The 17,053-nt window shown below is 54.3% G+C and overlaps 2 protein-coding genes across 8 annotated transcripts in view; both read left to right on the forward strand.

Moving 5' to 3' along the window:
* USP36 (ubiquitin specific peptidase 36) overlaps positions 1–2,029 on the forward strand; it is a 31,622-nt gene extending 29,593 nt beyond the window's left edge. Inside the window, exons 16-18 of one of the 5 annotated variants that reach the window (XM_055090204.1) lie at positions 44–1,286; positions 1,721–1,778; positions 1,871–2,029. In XM_055090204.1, the coding sequence (XP_054946179.1) occupies positions 44–635 (592 nt within the window). In that variant the 3' untranslated portion in view covers positions 636–1,286; positions 1,721–1,778; positions 1,871–2,029. Of the gene's footprint in view, positions 1–43; positions 1,287–1,720 lie in introns of those variants that run through there. The other 4 variants (XM_055090203.1, XM_028498912.2, XM_055090205.1 and 1 more) reach the window with 4 other exon arrangements.
* A 14,678-nt stretch (positions 2,030–16,707) lies between these two features.
* Positions 16,708–17,053, forward strand: part of CYTH1 (cytohesin 1) — a 53,759-nt gene continuing 53,413 nt past the window's right edge. For all 3 annotated transcript variants that reach the window (XM_024130220.3, XM_055089876.1, XM_028498616.1), the window contains exon 1: positions 16,708–16,814. In XM_024130220.3, the coding sequence (XP_023985988.1) occupies positions 16,793–16,814 (22 nt within the window). In that variant the 5' untranslated portion in view covers positions 16,708–16,792. The remainder of the gene's footprint in view (positions 16,815–17,053) is intronic.

Genomic DNA, 17,053 nt, shown 5'->3' on the forward strand with positions numbered 1-17,053 from the left:
AGGGAGAGCTCAGCCTGTCCTCACTACCTGACTGTCCCTACAGGGCTGTGTCACCTGCTCCGAGACCATCCAGCCATCTGAAGCCCCCCCTCGGCCCCCACTCCCCGTCACTGTCCAGCAGCTCCCCGCCTCTCGGGACATCGGACCCACAGAGCCACTCGCCCGCCTCTGCGCCCCTGCCTCAGGTCAACGGGGCCTTCCAGGCCCCCTCACACCAGCTGCTAGAGGCCAGCGAGCCCCCCCAGGGTCTCTGTAAGAAGAGGAAGAAGACCCGCATAGGAGAAACCCAGGGCCAGGGCTCAGAGACCTGCACGGCTGTGGCGGCCCCTCCCGGGCCTCCCAGGAAGAGGAGGAGGAGGAAGAGGAAGCACACGGGGGACACGGACGCCTCCCCTCTGCAGGCGTGGCGCATGCCAGGGCCGCCCTGGAGCCCCGCACACAGGAAGGAGGGTCGGGCGGAGTCACCAGCGGGCAGACTGGAGGAAGAGGGCGGACAGCAGCCGGGGAACGGCTGGCCCGTGGGATGCGTGAGCGACGGCCACCGCGTGAGCCGCAGGAAGAGGAGGAGGAAGGGAGCTGAGGGCCTTGGCGGAGAAGACTGCCTCCGCCGGGACCACCCACCTCGGCATGGGTGAGAGCAAGGAGCCCAGCACCTCCGCTCACACACAGTCCGCTCCCAGTGGGTGCTGTCGGGAAATACAGGCGCTGCTTGGCTCTCTGGGACGTGACTGTATGGTCAGGTGTCCCAGGCGGGTGGCGCGTGGAAACAGCGTTCTGGACCTGGCCAGCCCCGTAGGTGCTGGGAGGTCACGTGACCCGGGCCGGGCTGCCCTGGGGTCCTGTCGTCCATCTTGTGGGACTTGCCTCGGATTAAAAACACACTTGTGTGCTTTTCTGGACTGTGGCCGTGGGCAGGTCCTGGTCAGGTTGGGGAGGAGTCTCCTGAGGCTCTTCTGGGGGCTGAGGCACACGCACCGAAGTTCACGGGGTATCTGGGCCTCAGTTTGCTAGGAGCTGACTGTCACCTCTGACTTCCTAGGAGTTTGCTCACGATCCCAAAATGGTGGCAGGCATTTGTGACCCTAAAGAGGCCAGAGCCCGGGTTGCGGGTGGCTCTGCATGACCACCGGGCCCGAGCTGTGCTGAGGAGCGGCTGTGGCGGGGGCGGGGAACAGGCTGGGGGCAGACACTGGACGCTGTCCTGCTCAGAGCACTGAGCCTGAAGGGCACCAGGTCATTGCCAAATTGGCGGACCAGAGAGATGAGGTCAGGCTGTGTTTAGGGAGGTGAGTCTATTCTGACAGTTGTGGGTGGTTAGGGGGACTGGGCAGAGGCCAGGAGCAGCTCAGATGTCGTTTCTAGAGCCCTGATGAGGGGCGGTCAGTGCTGTCTGTGCAGATGTCCTTGCTGGCCAGGCTCTCTGGGGGCAGGGAGGTGGGAGCTGCCCTGCGAAGCTGCGGTGGTGGTGGTGGTGGTGGTGGTGGCGGCGGCGGCACCTTGTCCCTCCAGTTCACGCTGCTCCGGGTTTCTGCCCCTTCCCTGCAGGCGAGGAGCCTCCATCTGGAGCTCCTCTCCCTTCCTCCGTCAGACTGAGGGCTCACTGCTGCCTGTAGGTTTTTTGTTTTGTTTTCGGTGTTCAGGTTTTCATCTCTTGCAGAGTTGATTTGGACCCATAACCTCTTCTCTTGAGAAAGAATAATCGTTAACTCTCTTGTCACAGGCAGGCAGGAAGGCAGGAAGAGCTTGCTTTTATACATTCTTTAAAGAATTTGTCATTAGTAAGTTCTGCAATTCTGTTGTAAATAAAAGGTGTACGAGTGTTTCCTCGGTGGTTTATTTTTAACGTATGTAAATGTTATTCTGATTGCAGGGCTGGGACAGGCTCCTCTTGTATCCTGGGACAGAGAGAGAGAATCTGATGTGGTCCAGGAATTGCTCAAATATTCATCTGATAAAGCTTATGGGAGAAGAGGTAACTGGTTTTGAGACTTGACTTCTGTCTTCTGCAGTTGGCTTATGAGGAGGTAGAGAGGCCTGAAAAAGACCTCGCACACGCACCGAAGTTCACGGGGTATCTGGGCCTCAGTTTGCTAGGAGCTGACTGTCACCTCTGACTTCCTAGGAGTTTGCTCACGATCCCAAAATGGTGGCAGGCATTTGTGACCCTAAAGAGGCCAGAGCCCGGGTTGCGGGTGGCTCTGCATGACCACCGGGCCCGAGCTGTGCTGAGGAGCGGCTGTGGCGGGGGCGGGGAACAGGCTGGGGGCAGACACTGGACGCTGTCCTGCTCAGAGCACTGAGCCTGAAGGGCACCAGGTCATTGCCAAATTGGCGGACCAGAGAGATGAGGTCAGGCTGTGTTTAGGGAGGTGAGTCTATTCTGACAGTTGTGGGTGGTTAGGGGGACTGGGCAGAGGCCAGGAGCAGCTCAGATGTCGTTTCTAGAGCCCTGATGAGGGGCGGTCAGTGCTGTCTGTGCAGATGTCCTTGCTGGCCAGGCTCTCTGGGGGCAGGGAGGTGGGAGCTGCCCTGCGAAGCTGCGGTGGTGGTGGTGGTGGTGGTGGTGGCGGCGGCGGCACCTTGTCCCTCCAGTTCACGCTGCTCCGGGTTTCTGCCCCTTCCCTGCAGGCGAGGAGCCTCCATCTGGAGCTCCTCTCCCTTCCTCCGTCAGACTGAGGGCTCACTGCTGCCTGTAGGTTTTTTGTTTTGTTTTCGGTGTTCAGGTTTTCATCTCTTGCAGAGTTGATTTGGACCCATAACCTCTTCTCTTGAGAAAGAATAATCGTTAACTCTCTTGTCACAGGCAGGCAGGAAGGCAGGAAGAGCTTGCTTTTATACATTCTTTAAAGAATTTGTCATTAGTAAGTTCTGCAATTCTGTTGTAAATAAAAGGTGTACGAGTGTTTCCTCGGTGGTTTATTTTTAACGTATGTAAATGTTATTCTGATTGCAGGGCTGGGACAGGCTCCTCTTGTATCCTGGGACAGAGAGAGAGAATCTGATGTGGTCCAGGAATTGCTCAAATATTCATCTGATAAAGCTTATGGGAGAAGAGGTAACTGGTTTTGAGACTTGACTTCTGTCTTCTGCAGTTGGCTTATGAGGAGGTAGAGAGGCCTGAAAAAGACCTCCTGTGTTGAGCCTTGTGCATAAGAATTGCTTGGCTCTGAAGACGGGAAGAGGAATGTACATGTCTGTTGTACCCTCTCTGACCCCACTGCCATTGCATGCAGATCAAGAATCCTGCAGGCGGGTTTTGTCTGCGGTGGGGATCCAGAGCAGCTTCCCCCTGGGCTCTGGGAGCCGGGGCGAGGGCAGAGTGTGCGCGTCTGGGCAGGGCAGGGCAGGGCAGGGCAGCCAGGGAGAGCGTTAGAATCCCAGAGTCGGGGAAGGCAACAGACCGAAACACTCATCCAGCACTCATGCTGTAAGTTTTTATTTAGAACGTTATTTTTCTAATTCGGACTTGGAGAAAGAACGCAAGATCTTTGTTTCTCAAATGAGGGCATGGGCTTGAAAAGAACTAAATATTTGGGGTTAACAGCGTTTGCTTTTAAGTGACGGGATCAGTGACTGGCCTACACGCCGGAGACCACTCTGTTCCTCCCCTTTTCCTTCTCTGTGTATCCATTTTCACCAAAAGGTGGCACTCAAAACTTTTTGAATAATTAGGAGTAGACCAGCCTAGTTTGTAAACTTCACCCTTGAAGTAAATCCACAGGGCAGCCGGGGACCCACGCAGGTCGCAATGCCAGTGTCTGTCTTGCAGTTTTGACGTGGGACGGCGAGGTGTCAGCTGTCAGTCAGGACGCCATTCAGGACAGCAGGCTGGCCCGCATGGCCACAGTCATTGATGACTGGGACGAAGAGTTCGACCGAGGGAAGGTATGATGCGTGGTGGTGCCTGGCGGGGGCGGAGCCCCGCGGAGTAGCGCAGCTCGGTGGGCGCTGGGGAGGACTTGGATTTTCAGGGCTGTTTGAAGGGGCAGCAGCATTGCAGAGTGGCCGAGGGCAAGGCTGGAGCCACGCTGCCCGGGTTCAGGAAGCCTCTGTCCTCCAGTTGCTCCTGCCCCTCCGTCAGTGAAGTGGGGGTTATGGGGACACCTTCCTTGGGTCACGTGGAGAGTAAATCTGTTAGTTTAGGTCGCACGTTGAGACTCGTGCTGGCATGTAGTAAGCACTTGGAAAGGAGCCACCAGGACCCGGGGGAGCCCTTTTTGGGAATTGTGACACTGTGATTCTTGACATAGGAAAAGAAATTGAAAAAATTCAAGAGAGAGAAGAAAAGAAACTTCAACGCCTTCCAGAAACTTCAGAGTAGACGGAACTTTTGGTCTGTGACTCATCCAGCTAAGGCTTCCAGTCTCAGCTATCGCCGCTGAATTTGCAGCTGTCAAGATGGGTCAGTTTGTGCGTGCGTGCGTGCGTGCGTGCGTGTGTGTGTGTGTGTGTGTGTGTGTGTGCGCGCGTGTGTGTGTGCGCGCGCGCGCACTCGTGCATGGGCTGTGGTGTGTACGGTGTGGAGTGTGGTGTGCACACACCAGTCACTTGCAGACTGAGGACCAGGCTGTTTCCAGGCTCCATCTCGTGTCAGTGGTGTTGCCTGTGTTGGATGCGCCCTCCAGGGGTGGTGGTGGGACTCCTAGGGTCTCGTTTCTCTCCCTCAGGAGTGATGTTCTTTGCCTCACAGCCTCCAGAGATGCGGTCCCTTCCTGGGGACCGTCTATCTGGACTGAAGAGCCACTTCCCGAGGACTTGCTGGCTCTGTCGGCTCCAGGCCTGCCATGGGGGACGGCCCGCAGAGGCCCCGGGCTTCTGTGGATCAGGACCTCTGGTGACACAACACGCACTGTGACAGACCCGGGGACTCTCAGAGCAGGGGGCAGCACAGCAGCTGGGACCCGGGATGGGGCTGAGCGCCCTGTGATGCTGGCCAGCGGCGTCTGGCCTGGGGCTGCGGGGGACAGCGGGGAGGACGGCGGCTGCGCCTTCCCAGCGTGACCTCGAGCTCCAGAGATGACGGCGTGCAGCCAGTTGCTCTTCTCGACGGGCCCTCCGTCCCCTACGCCTGGCGGCTGGCGCTGCCAACTCATCCTGCGCCTCCCGCTTCCTCAGGTGGGAGCTCTGTATGCCTTACCTGTCCAGCCTCAGAGAGTCGGCGGCGCCCCGGGCTGGCCCCACGCCGCTGCCTCTCCCTTTTGTGGAATTGCGGGGCGGGCAGCCCTGCCAGTGCATCTCTCTTGCAAGAAACTCTGGACCCTCTCTGGAGAGCAGGTGGCTGTAGTGGGGCAGGTTGGGGGCCGAAAAGATGTGCCGACACATCTGTTTCTCAGGCTGCTACTTGTTCTGAGGTGGCTTTGCTGGACCCTCCCTTGCAGCTGCAGTAACCCGGGGGTCCTTACTGAGGTGGTGGTCTTGGGGTAGATTCTCCGTTTATTTTACTACTTGATATAAAACATTTATTTTTGACCAGGCCTGTGGCTTCCATCAGCAATATGTTTCCTCTCCCTAATATGCAAATACTGGCTTCGTTTGCTCGATTTTGTGAGTGCTTTTTGAATTTAGATGATTGTATTACTCGAGAAGATCACGATCACTTTTTTATCTTGTTCAAGCTGTGCCTGCGAACTTATAATTTAATAAATATGGGAAATCCTCAGTGAGGTGATACTGTCCAGAAAGAGGACGCATGTCCCAGTGGTAGAAGGTGTGGAAGTGAATCTGAAGATTATCCCTCAGCGCATGTCCACGCTTCCTCTCCTCTTGGTACCACTTCGTGTGGGAGTGGACCAATGCCTGGTCCTGTCCTTCAAGTGGTCTCCTCGGCCTGAGGCCCGATGCACTTGTCTGGCCCCCACTTTCTTGCTCACGGAGCCTTGCCCTTTGCTCTGCTGCTTGTTCTGGGGCCTGGGGGGTCCTGGTGGTATCGAAAAAGTGTTACATTTTTTATACGGGGAGCTTATGTTAATTTTTTCATGTGGGTTGTTCTTTATGTTTTTTTCTTCCTGTTTTTGTATTTCTCTTTAAAAAGTTGGGGAGAATAATACCAGTGGCCTGCGCTGGGGCTGCCCTGGTCCCAGCAGATGGGAACCGGGCTCTGCCTGGACTGGCCCGGGAGCCTTTTTGTGCTTTTCAGAGGACTGATTCCTGCATGTCAGCCACACCTTGCTCAAAGCTGAGGGGCCCACCCCAGTGCCCTGTGGCTCTGTCATTTGTCATCTCTGGAGGGAAGGCAGGTGCCTCCGTGGGCAGGGTTTTTTTCCTCTCTTTAGACGTTGACATCCATTCCTGCGTGAACTAGTTCCCCGACCATATTTTTATCATGTTCTGTAGCTGAAAAGAGAAAAATTCAGTTGTTTGCTAGCACAGAATTGATCTCCTTTCTCTCTCTCCCTCTTCTCCAAACAAGTCTCTTCCTTTCTCCACTATATAACTATAAAGCCTTCTCCTGAGGAAAACGTACCCGTTTTCTCCTGGGCAGGGATGAGCGCTGGCCTGACCCTGCAGCATTTAAGTGTCACTGTTACGTAGACAAGTCCTCCCATCCCACGGAGAATCATCGGCCAAACTGGGAGGGAAAGGATAGGCCCAGAAAACGAGTCCAGATCTAAGTGTACGTGTATAAAGAACTAAAGCTTCTATAGTGGTGGTCTTAGACTTTGTTGATTTAGAACATGGGTCTAATTTAACTTCGTGTTTGGGGGGTAACCCCTCCCAGTGGTCCTGGGTCCTCTCACTCCCTGACCCTTGGCTGGGGCCCTGCTCACACCTCGGCCCCGTGTGCGCCTCGAGCCCACGGCCCGTGACCTGCACCTCCGCTCCAGGGGCTCAGGGGCCCCAAACGTTGTCAAGATCTCGGTGCAATAAAACAATGAGTTTTTGTGAGTCCTGCCCGTGTCTTTGGTTTTTTTTCCCTTTGACTTTTACAAGGTTCACCCCGACCCCAGTCTGCTGTCCCAGTTTGCATATGAGGTTGGCCTCGGGCACTTTTTGGTCACCTGTCCGTGAGTGGGAGTCAGGTGCCTTTAGCAGTCTGTGCAGCAAACCTTAGAACAGGTCTTTGTTAAGAATAAAGGGGGAATAAAGAGGTTTATTTGAATGTCTTAATACATACATTTATTTGAATTTAAGAAGGGAGAAATCCTTTGAAGTGACTCCCTGAGCTTTGAGGGTGATTTTCAATGAGCACTAGATTGAAACTTGGAAACAGTATCATTCCACTGAGGTTTGTTTGAAAACTTTTTGAACCAAATGGTTGGATTTCTGCAGGGAAAGATGAGGGAGAAATCATAGGTTTTGCTAAACTGAGTTTTCCTCACAGTTGGCAGGGACGACCCAGGCCTCGGGTTTGGGGACCCCCTCCTGAGCCTGGCTTGTGCGCAGCGGTGGGTAGGGCGCGGCGACGTGGTCAGTGCCTGTTCAGTCTCCCCTGACCCGAGTGGGCACGCCCAGCTGCTGCTCCAGCCGCATGCTGGAGGCCGTGGTGAGGAAAACTCGTTTCCTGTGTGGACTGGGATTCAGCGTTGATGCAGAATGTCATTTGGACTCAACGTGGACATTGCTGCTCTTGTCTTGCTTGACAGGAGCAGGAGGGGCAGGGTCTGAGCCGCATGCTGGAGGCCGTGGTGAGGAAAACTCGTTTCCTGTGTGGACTGGGATTCAGCGTTGATGCAGAATGTCATTTGGACTCACGTGGACATTGCTGCTCTTGTCTTGCTTGACAGGAGCAGGAGGGGCAGGGTCTGGCTGATACCACATGTCCTGGAAGTGGGGTAAGGCCAGGAGGGGGCACAGGTCCCTGCAGAGCGCTCCGTGATCGGGTGGTTACAGGTGGCAGGAGCAGTGGCTGTGAGTGGGTGACAGGAACGAGTGTAGTCCCAGGCGAAGGCAGGTTTCCGTTGAGTGGGTTCTGGTGCCCAAGCTCCGCGGCTCCTTACCCCTTCCTTCCCTTCAGTGACACCCCACAGTGCCCCACCCAAACATGCCCCTCAGACGTGGGGACTCTCTATTCCAGTCACTGTGGCGGGGGGGGCGGGGTTGGCCAGACAGCTCAAAATGAGGACAGCAAAGTAAGGACAGGTGAGGTGAGACATGTGCTGGACCCAAACCAGAGGGGGTGCTCGGCAGGTGGGAGGGAGTTTGGGGTGACTGATGCAGTTCATGGGCCTGTCTCACCAGCCGAACTTGTGTCCAAAGGTTCTGCCTCACAGGCTGGGAGGCAGCTGGAGTTGATCCACGACAAATCTGGGCACGGGGGTCATACAAGCAAGACCATAGCTTTTCCATGTTGTTACTGTTTCCCATCAGTAGCCAACATGGTTCTGGGTGCGTCGAAGATGAATAAGGCCAAGTTTCCCACTGGCAGCCCGTGGTCTCGAGCACAGAGCTGCCGGCTCCAGTGGGAACCAGGAGGAGGGCGTGCCAGCTCTGCCCGGTGTGGCCTCGGGGACGAGAAGAGGCTGTGAATGGAGGGGTGACAGGTGAGTAGGCTCCAGCTGGTGGGGCTCACCTGAACGACCCTGTCAGGTGACAAGGCAAAAGCACAGGATGCTTCTCCATTGATAATTTCGGTAAGAACCTTTCATGCCAGCCTCTCTTTGTGTGTCTTTCGGGTTACAGTGAGTGCCTGCGGTGTCGTCAGCAAGGGTCTACAAAGGTCTGATTCGCTCTTTACACACCCAAGGCTGATGATGGCAGTGTGTGTGCAGGCCAGGGGCTGGGGTGGAGAAGACAGGTGAAGATGACCGGCCAGCAGGCTGGCCAAGAAGTGCTCATGTCTGGAACTATGACATGGTAGTAACAGAAGAGGTGGGGCCACTTGGGTGTTTGGAGGTGGAATCAAGAGCAAAGCTTACATAAGGTGGAAGGTTCAGGGTTGGGGGAAGACCTCTGGCTTGGGAAGTCAGTTGAGTGGTAGGGCACGTCGTACCAGAGAGGCAGGTGGGTGACAGATTCCAAGGCTGTGATGCAGCCAAGCCTGCGTTAATCAGAACAGAATGGGGAGAACCACAGGTGTGAGAAGGAGGTGACCAGGGAGCATGGAGTCTCCCGATGAAGAAAAAGTGCAGGACACCTGGGGAGCCAGGTGAACATCCATTAGAAGCTCGGCCGACCTTGGGAGTCAGGAGCGAGCAGTGAAAGGCTGGCTGGTACGATGGAGTGAGGAAGGCCAGGGTACGAACCCTGCCCAGTCTCGGTAGCGTGGACAGCCTCCATGTAGATGGGACCTAGGTGAAACTAGGTTCTGGTAATCCCAGGCGGCTTGAGGACGTGTCATGTGACACCTGGTGGGAGCTCAGCGGTGTGGTTCTCTCTTCGCGTTCGGGGCCTCATGGCCGGTCACCTGCACTGGCTCCTCCCTTTAGCCCACGCTCCTGCCTGGAGGAGCCCCTGCTGCACAGACTCTGCTCAGCCCAGCTGCATCCTGCTCCTTCCTTTCCCCACTCCTGCATCAGGACCGGCTGGTACCGTCAGGGAGGACCATCCAGCTGCCCAGAGCTGCTTGCCATGCTTCCTTAGGCTCTGTCTCGGGGGGCCCCTCTCTCCCATCCCATTAGTGGCTGTTGCACGTTTGTGCCCTCCCACTGCCTGTGTGCCCCTTTCTCTTGGCAAATGTCTTTCATCCTACTGCAAGAGTTCCCTCCCACTCCAAAATAAGCAGTGAAACACGAGGAAACCAAAACCATAAGCAACTTCTCTCCCTCTCCATGTGGTCTAGTCTCCCTCTAACTTAGCGGTTCCAACAGTCACGGAGCCCAGAATCACCTGGGAGAGTTATTTAATACTAATTTAATTTAATACAAATGTGAAGGAAATGAGACTCGAGAGTGAGGCTTGGGCAAACCCTTGCCGAGTGATTCTACCGGGCGGCCAGCGTTGAGAACTGCTGTGCTAGTCCCGGGTTTGAGAGAGGGTCTGAATCACCAGGGGGTTGTTAAAACACAGGTTGCTGGGCCCCATCCCCCGACATTCTGATTCAGCAGGTCTGGGGTGAGGTCTGAGAATTTGCATTTCTTACACGTTCCTAGGGGATGCTGAACCCACTGCTGGGTGGGGACCACACTCACAGCTCTGATCTAATGGTTCTTACATGGGATGGTCTGTAGGACCCCCTGTGGGGTCCTCAATGTGCTCTCCAGACCGACCTCTTCCACCCCTTGGGGACCTCGCCTCAGGGATTGTCCCGTCTGCCTCCTGTGTCTCGCTCTTCCCCCTTCCTTCTCGCGTGAACATGTGCAAGTGTCAGCCATCCTAAAAAAGGCCCATTTTTTCCGTGTCCCCTCCCAGCCGCCCTCTCCCTCAGCTAAGCTTCGATTTGCCCTCTGCTTCCTTCTCCACGGTCCTTAGTCTGCCTTCTGTCCGCATCACTCCACTCAGCGACCCAATTCCCAAATCTGATAAGCCTTTGCCACAACTTCGTTTCAGGATTGGACACTATTCACCCCCGCGTCTCCCTGAAGAGCTCTTCTTTTTCTGTCCCTTCAGTGTTAAATCTGTTGGATCTGGTGAGCCCTGGATACTTAGATGTAGCCAGAATCAATCCACTCCAATCAATATGCCCCATTGTCTAATCAATATAGCCCGAGGAACATCTTTTCCTGGATATCCTACTGGCAGGTCTGTGGCCCAGACAGAGTTCATTGTTTTGTCTGCCCTCCTCTTACCTGTGTCCTGCTCCTCCTGTGTCCCTCCTATGGCTGGGGGCCCACCATCCACCCTGATGCCAAAGCCAGAAACGTGCCCGCCACGCTCGGCACCTCCTTCACGTTACTCCCACGCATCAGTGACGGAATTCTGATCTTTCCACCTGGCTGCCGGAAAGTCCTCTCTTTCCCGTCCCCACCGCCTGACTCTCAGCTTGAGTCGCCACCACTTTTCTCTTGGACGCGAATTGCCTTCTAACCAGTTCTCCAACCTCCAGTGGACCTGCTTCCTGCTCTGCCTTCCCGGGCCCCAGGACAGTCCTTCAAGACAAGAAGCCCTAATGAAATCGTTCCCATCCTCAGGTTTCCCCGCACCTGTCACAGCTGTGTTGTTGAAAGGATGTGTCAGCCTTCTTCATCCCGCGCTAACCGTTGGGACTGTTAAAATGCACCTTGATGTGGTTTTTTGCTCTTACAGTAATAGAAATGATCCGTGGTTCGTGTACTTTATTCTCCCTTCTTACGTGTACTGCTCTGCTGTTTTCTGCCTTACATGGCCTTGGTTAGACACTTGCCCTTGGCAGAGACCGGTGGGTGTTGCCTTCAGTGGGTCCCGAATTCCAGGCCCCCAGGAAGTCTTGGTGGAAGGGGTAAGCCCGACAGGAGTGTGGTTGGTGGCCGTGCCCTTGGACTCCTCTCAGAACGCGGCCAGCCCACCTCCGTTGATGTCCTTGGCCCAGAGGCCTCCTCGCGCCGTCCTCCCGACGCTTCTGTCTCTGAGCCCCTGCCCCCCACCCCCCGTGCCCCCCACCTTTGTTTTTTTCACAAGTGAAAATATTTTGGCAGGTCTGGCGGGAACTGGAGCATTAGCTCCTCTATTTGAAGTGAAAGCCTGGACTGTGTGGCACGTGGCCAGCTGTCTGTCGGGTGGCAGAGGAACCGTTTGTGACAGCTGGACACAATCAAGATCCATTACAAACAGATTTCAAGTGCCATTCACACACAGAAGAAATTGCAAGCTTTAGCAGGATAAAATCTGGGGATTTTCAAAGCAAGACAATGCCCCAGCCTCACCCGTGTGAGTGGCTCGGTTTGCGTCTCTGCAAGCGCCCTTCCTTCCCCAGCCCGACCTCCCTCCCGAGTGCAGGCTGGAGAGGCTGGCGGGGGCTGCCCCCAGGCCCTGTCTTGTATTACTGAGGACACCCGTCTAAACCTGCATGGGGAGGGCTCAGAGGCTGCCTTCCGGAAGCGCCGCTGCCCAGCCTCGTCAGCCTCTCACCTTGGGCTCGGGGAGAATGAAGGGTTCCCATAGCAGTCGGAGGGTGAGGCTGGCGGGCCCAGCTGAGCCCATGCCTCTTCTGTGAAGCAGGTGTTATCTGAGGTAACTGTCCCTCCCTCCCCGGCCCTGGCCTTGGCGGAGCTCTGAGTAGTGGCTCGTCGGGTAGCCATTTATAATTCTGTATGGAGGGGAGGCCTTAGAACGTGGAGCTTCCTGTGGTTCTGTTGGCCTCAGCAGACCGTGTTCCTTCAGCACGTGCAGGGTGGCGGTGCGAGTTGTTCCCTTTGCACATGGAGGGGGTGTCAGTGCTCATGCAGGGAGGGGACACCGTCCTCCCCTTTCTCACGAGACCCTCCACCTTGCACTGCCCACTTGGCCCCCTGCTGTCTCACTCATCTTTTTTTTTTTTTTGCGGTACGCGGGCCTCCCACTGCTGCGGCCTCTCCCGTTGCGGAGCACAGGCTCCGGACGCGCAGGCTCAGCGGCCATGGCTCACGGGCCCAGCCGCTCCGCGGCATGTGGGATCTTCCCGGACCGGGGCACGAACCCGCGTCCCCTGCATCGTCAGGCGGACTCTCAAGCACTGCGCCACCAGGGAAGCCCTGTCTCACTCATCTTGATGGGAGAAGAGAAAGGCAAGGAAATAGAATCATTTGTTTTAGAAAAAGGAACCAGATGAAATATGGGCACAAGGAAGAACAGAAAGGTGATAGTAAAGTCCCTTCCCATGGTATCTTATATCTAAGCCCCCTCTAAAATTTTTATTTAAAACATTAATTTAAAACAGGTAATAATATCATGATATCACTTATATGTAGAATCTAAAATATGACACAGATGAGCTTATTTACAAAACAGAAACAGACTCACAGACATAGAAAACAAATTCACGGTTAACAAAGGGGAAAGGGCTTGGGGGAGGGATAAATTAGGAGTCTGGGGATTAGCAGATACACACCACTATATATAAAATAGATAAACAACAAGGACTTACTGTATATCACAGGGAACTATATTCAATATCCTATAATAAACCATAATGGAAAAGAATATGAAAAAGAATATATACATATATATATAAAACAACTTCACTGTACACCCAAAACTAACACAACATTGTAAATCAACTATACTTCAATTGAAAAATAAAATAGGTATTACATGTATATTGTGTTTAATTTAAAAGCTGTGTATTTCCCAGGGCTGCTATAACAAAGTCCCATGGGCTGGGGGGCTTAAAACAACAGAAATTTGTTCTCTCACGTCTGGAGGCCGGAGGTCTGAAATCAAGGTGTTGGCAGGGCTGCCCTCTCTCTGAAGAATCCTTCTTTGCCTCTTCCAGCTTCTGGTGACCCAGGCATTGCTTGGCCTCTCCAGTGTCTGCCTCCATCTTCACATGGCCTTCTCTATGTGTCTCTGTGTCCTAATCTCCTCTTCTTAGAAGGACACCAGTTATTGGATTTGGGCCACCCTAATGATCTCATCTTAACCTGATTACATCTGCAAAGACCTTATTTCCAAATAAGATCACAATTCACAGGTACTGGAGGTTAGGTTTTGGGGTTCACAATTCAACCCCTTTGAGTATTGAAGGGTATTTAATGAAGAGTCTCCCACTCCTGTTTCCCTGGCAACTGGCTCTCCTCCCAGAGGCAGGGAGGCCCCCAGGCTCCTGTGTGCCCTGTTAGCCACAGTCCACGCTTGCCCACTAGTTTGGGAGTCCCGAGAGGGCATGGCTTTCCTGCTGTTCCCTTCGCTGCTGTGTCCTCAGCATCTTGAACCACTAGCGCATAGCACAGCACTGAGCACTGCCCCCGACAAATATTTGTCAAATGGCTGAACGTACAATGTAAATGTACATCACATGTCAATGTATTTTTGTTAGAAATGGAAATATATTATATACACCTGTTCTGTCCTTGCTCTTTCCACTTCATACAGCTTGGGAATCGTCTCACGTCGGTAAATGCGGAAATAAGCCTCAATCTTTTAAAAGCCTGTAGGTGCTCCCTTGTATGAAAGGGACAGGACCCAGTAACCTGTCCCTTTTTGAATACTGTTTCTGAAAAAGTTTTAAACATCACAGTATAAGCACAGGAAAAAAATATATTTTGGGTTACCTCTGCTCAAAAACCTTCCTTCGTCATTCTAATTTTTGAAATTATTATGTAAGACAAGGATGACAGAAGGGAGACACTAACTTAAAAAAAAAGGTTGTCAGGCGGATCAACCACTAAAAACAACAGACCACAGTGAGAGGCCTGCAGGGAGCCCCGACCCATTTTCTTTTTCTTTTCAATTTTGTTTTTTTTTTTTTTGATGCGGACAATTTTTTAAGAGTCTTTATTGAATTTGTTACAATACTGCTTCTGTTTTATGTTTTGGTTTTTTGGCCACAAGGCATGTGGGATCTTAGCTCCCCGGCCAGGGATCGAACCCGCACCCCCTGCATTGGAAGGCGAAGTCTTAACCACTGGACTGCCAGGGAAGTCCCTGACCCATTTTCAAAGTTCTTGACGTAGGGGAGGAGGTCTGGGGGTAAGCAGCAGGCCAGCAGATTCCAGACCCACGGCCAGTGCCCTCTCAGCTCCTCTGCTCCCTGCCTCTGGCTCTCCCTTTGAGGTCTCGCTATGCTCCAGGGGCTGAGGACACAAGCAGCAAGTGAAGCTGACCTGGTGGCTCCCATTCTAAACTGTGAGCTCTGCGGGCCTCAGTTTCCAAACCTGCGGTATGGAGATAACAGCTCAGCAAAGCCCCCGAGCCAGGAATGTGAGCTAACAGAGGGTCTTTGACAGTGACTTGCAGTCAAGTACATTTTACATCCCTACCCAGTGCATTCATCTACAACCAAAACAAACATTATCCTTATGGTATGTGAGGCACACTGATTCTATCTTATTCTGTCTTCATCCAATGGTGATTGTTTCTCATCCATTCAGAGTCAGGACCTGCCATTGGAAAACACTGTTGTAACGAAACAATGTAAGTTAAGGGAATTTGTAAACAGTTAAGTACCAGGCCAATTGAAGTGATTAGCATTCACACCGGTATTCCTTCCCATCCAAAGGTACTGGGTTTGGGAGTTCAGATCATAGTGAGAATTAGCCTGTGGCCTCAATTGCTTTTCTTCCCAAGTTTTGGTCATTGAGCAAGAGTTAGGTGAAATCAGTGAAGATTAAACTGCTAGGTCCACCAGAATCAACCTTTTAGGAGTAAGATAACAATCTATACAAGGGAAGTGTCTAATTTCTGGAACTATTTGAAAGAAACACTTGCCTAAGGAAATGGAGACCATCTTCTTAAGACTTTCCGGAGACATCAAGCTTCTCCACCGAAGGCTGGGTCAGACAGCTCAGCAGAGTAAGAGGGATGTTTGTTTGTGAATGTACGATTTTGTTAGCCACCAGAAGGGTGGGCCAGAGCTGCACCCTGATGGAATGTAAAGATTAGGATCCCTTAGGGTGATATGTTGAAATCCATCCATCCATCCATCCATGTGCAGAAGTCAAGAGGAGGACAACGACAGATCTGTCACTTCAGAGATCAATATTGGGTAGAAGCCTGGATTTTATAGGCAGAGGCTCCATTGTGTGGGTGGGAAACAGGTCCAGAGCATTGAGCTGTTTGCCCAGGTCACAAGGCTAATAGGAAGCAGATCTGGAAAGAAAGCCTAGAGTTTCATCATTCATTTATTCCTTTTCCATGAGGGGAAATTACTTTTCTTTGTTTTCTCTTGGGAGGCATACTTTAGGGCTCACCCTTAAGGAAACAGGCTGCTGAGGAGGGTCACAACTCCCCCTGCTGGAGACGCTGCCGGGGACATTGCCAGGTCCTTGGGCTGAGCTCTCCTCCAGCAGCCCCTGGGTACAGCATGTTGGCTAGGCGTCCAGGGTTATGACCCCCCAGGAGGGTCTTGGACCACCCCTGTGTGATGTGTGATCCTGAGATTCCTTACAACTGAGGCACTTATAATTTTTACGGGTAGCACCAAACCAAGAAAGAGCATATGCATCCAGAAGTAGCTAGAAAAAGTGGCATTTCCTTGATTTTTCTAAATTAAAAATTGGGGAGGTGCTCATGCTGAAGGGCAGCTCAGTTTACCAGTGGGAGGGGATTGGTCCGCCCGGGGCAGGCAAATAAAACATGTAAGGCACAGTCTAGAAACGTGCAAATTTAAGAGACCCAGGAATCAAGGTCACCAAAATGCTGAAATGCTGGGAGATGAGGTGCCTCTCTGTGGAATTTGATCTGGGTAAATTCAGAGGACAAATAAAAGGAAGTATAAAGGCAGTGAGCTCATGACATTCACGGTGCTAAGGTTCAGACCGCAGAAATAATGAATTCAAATGCTCTGGTCTCTGACCAAGGACCGGCCGTCTCTGGCAGTCTGGGGAGGGCCGGACCTGCGAGGCTGACGTCAGCGAGGACCACCCTACTCTTCAGTGGCCGGACACGACCTTGGGCCTTTGTGGGCCGCCAGCCTCCGTGCTGTGTACCCCGGGCCTGTGCCGCCCTTGAGAAATCCGAAACCCGCTGCGCCCCTGGAGGCGGCCGGGGCGGGGCCTCGGGCTGGGGCGCGGTATGAGGCGGGGCCTCGGGTCGAGGTGCCAGTCGGAGGGGCGGGGCCTGGGCGGGAGCGCGTGCGCAGGCGCGGGCCGGGAGGCGGCCGCGTGCTGGGGTGTGTGTGTGCGCGCGCGCAGGCGGCGGGCGGGGTGCGCAGGCGGCGGGCGGGGCGCCCCGCGGGAGGCAAGGGGCGGGTGGCGGGCGCGGAGCCGGGGGCGGGGCTCCGAGACGCGCTGGGCGAGCAAGGCCAGGAGCTACGGGTCCAGGGGCGAGCGGCGAGCCCGGCGCGGAGCCCGGCGCCGGCACCATGGACGAGGACGACAGCTACGGTCAGTACGGCCCGCGGCCCGGCCGGCGGACTCCCTCTTCCTCGCTTCCTCCCTTCTCCGGCCCGGCGCTCTGCCGCGCCTCTGGCGGCTCGCGTTTCCTGGGGACGGTGGTGCCGGACGCGAGCCTAGGGCGGCCGGGCCGGGCGGGGACCTCCGCAGGGCACGGGTCACCCGGGGCCCGGAGGCTGAAGGCTGAAGGGCGCTGAGGGGCCGGCGTCGGAGTGCCCAGGTCTCCGGGG

Source organism: Physeter macrocephalus, chromosome 14 (genome assembly GCF_002837175.3).
Source record: "Physeter macrocephalus isolate SW-GA chromosome 14, ASM283717v5, whole genome shotgun sequence".
NCBI classification, from domain to species: domain Eukaryota; kingdom Metazoa; phylum Chordata; class Mammalia; order Artiodactyla; family Physeteridae; genus Physeter; species Physeter macrocephalus.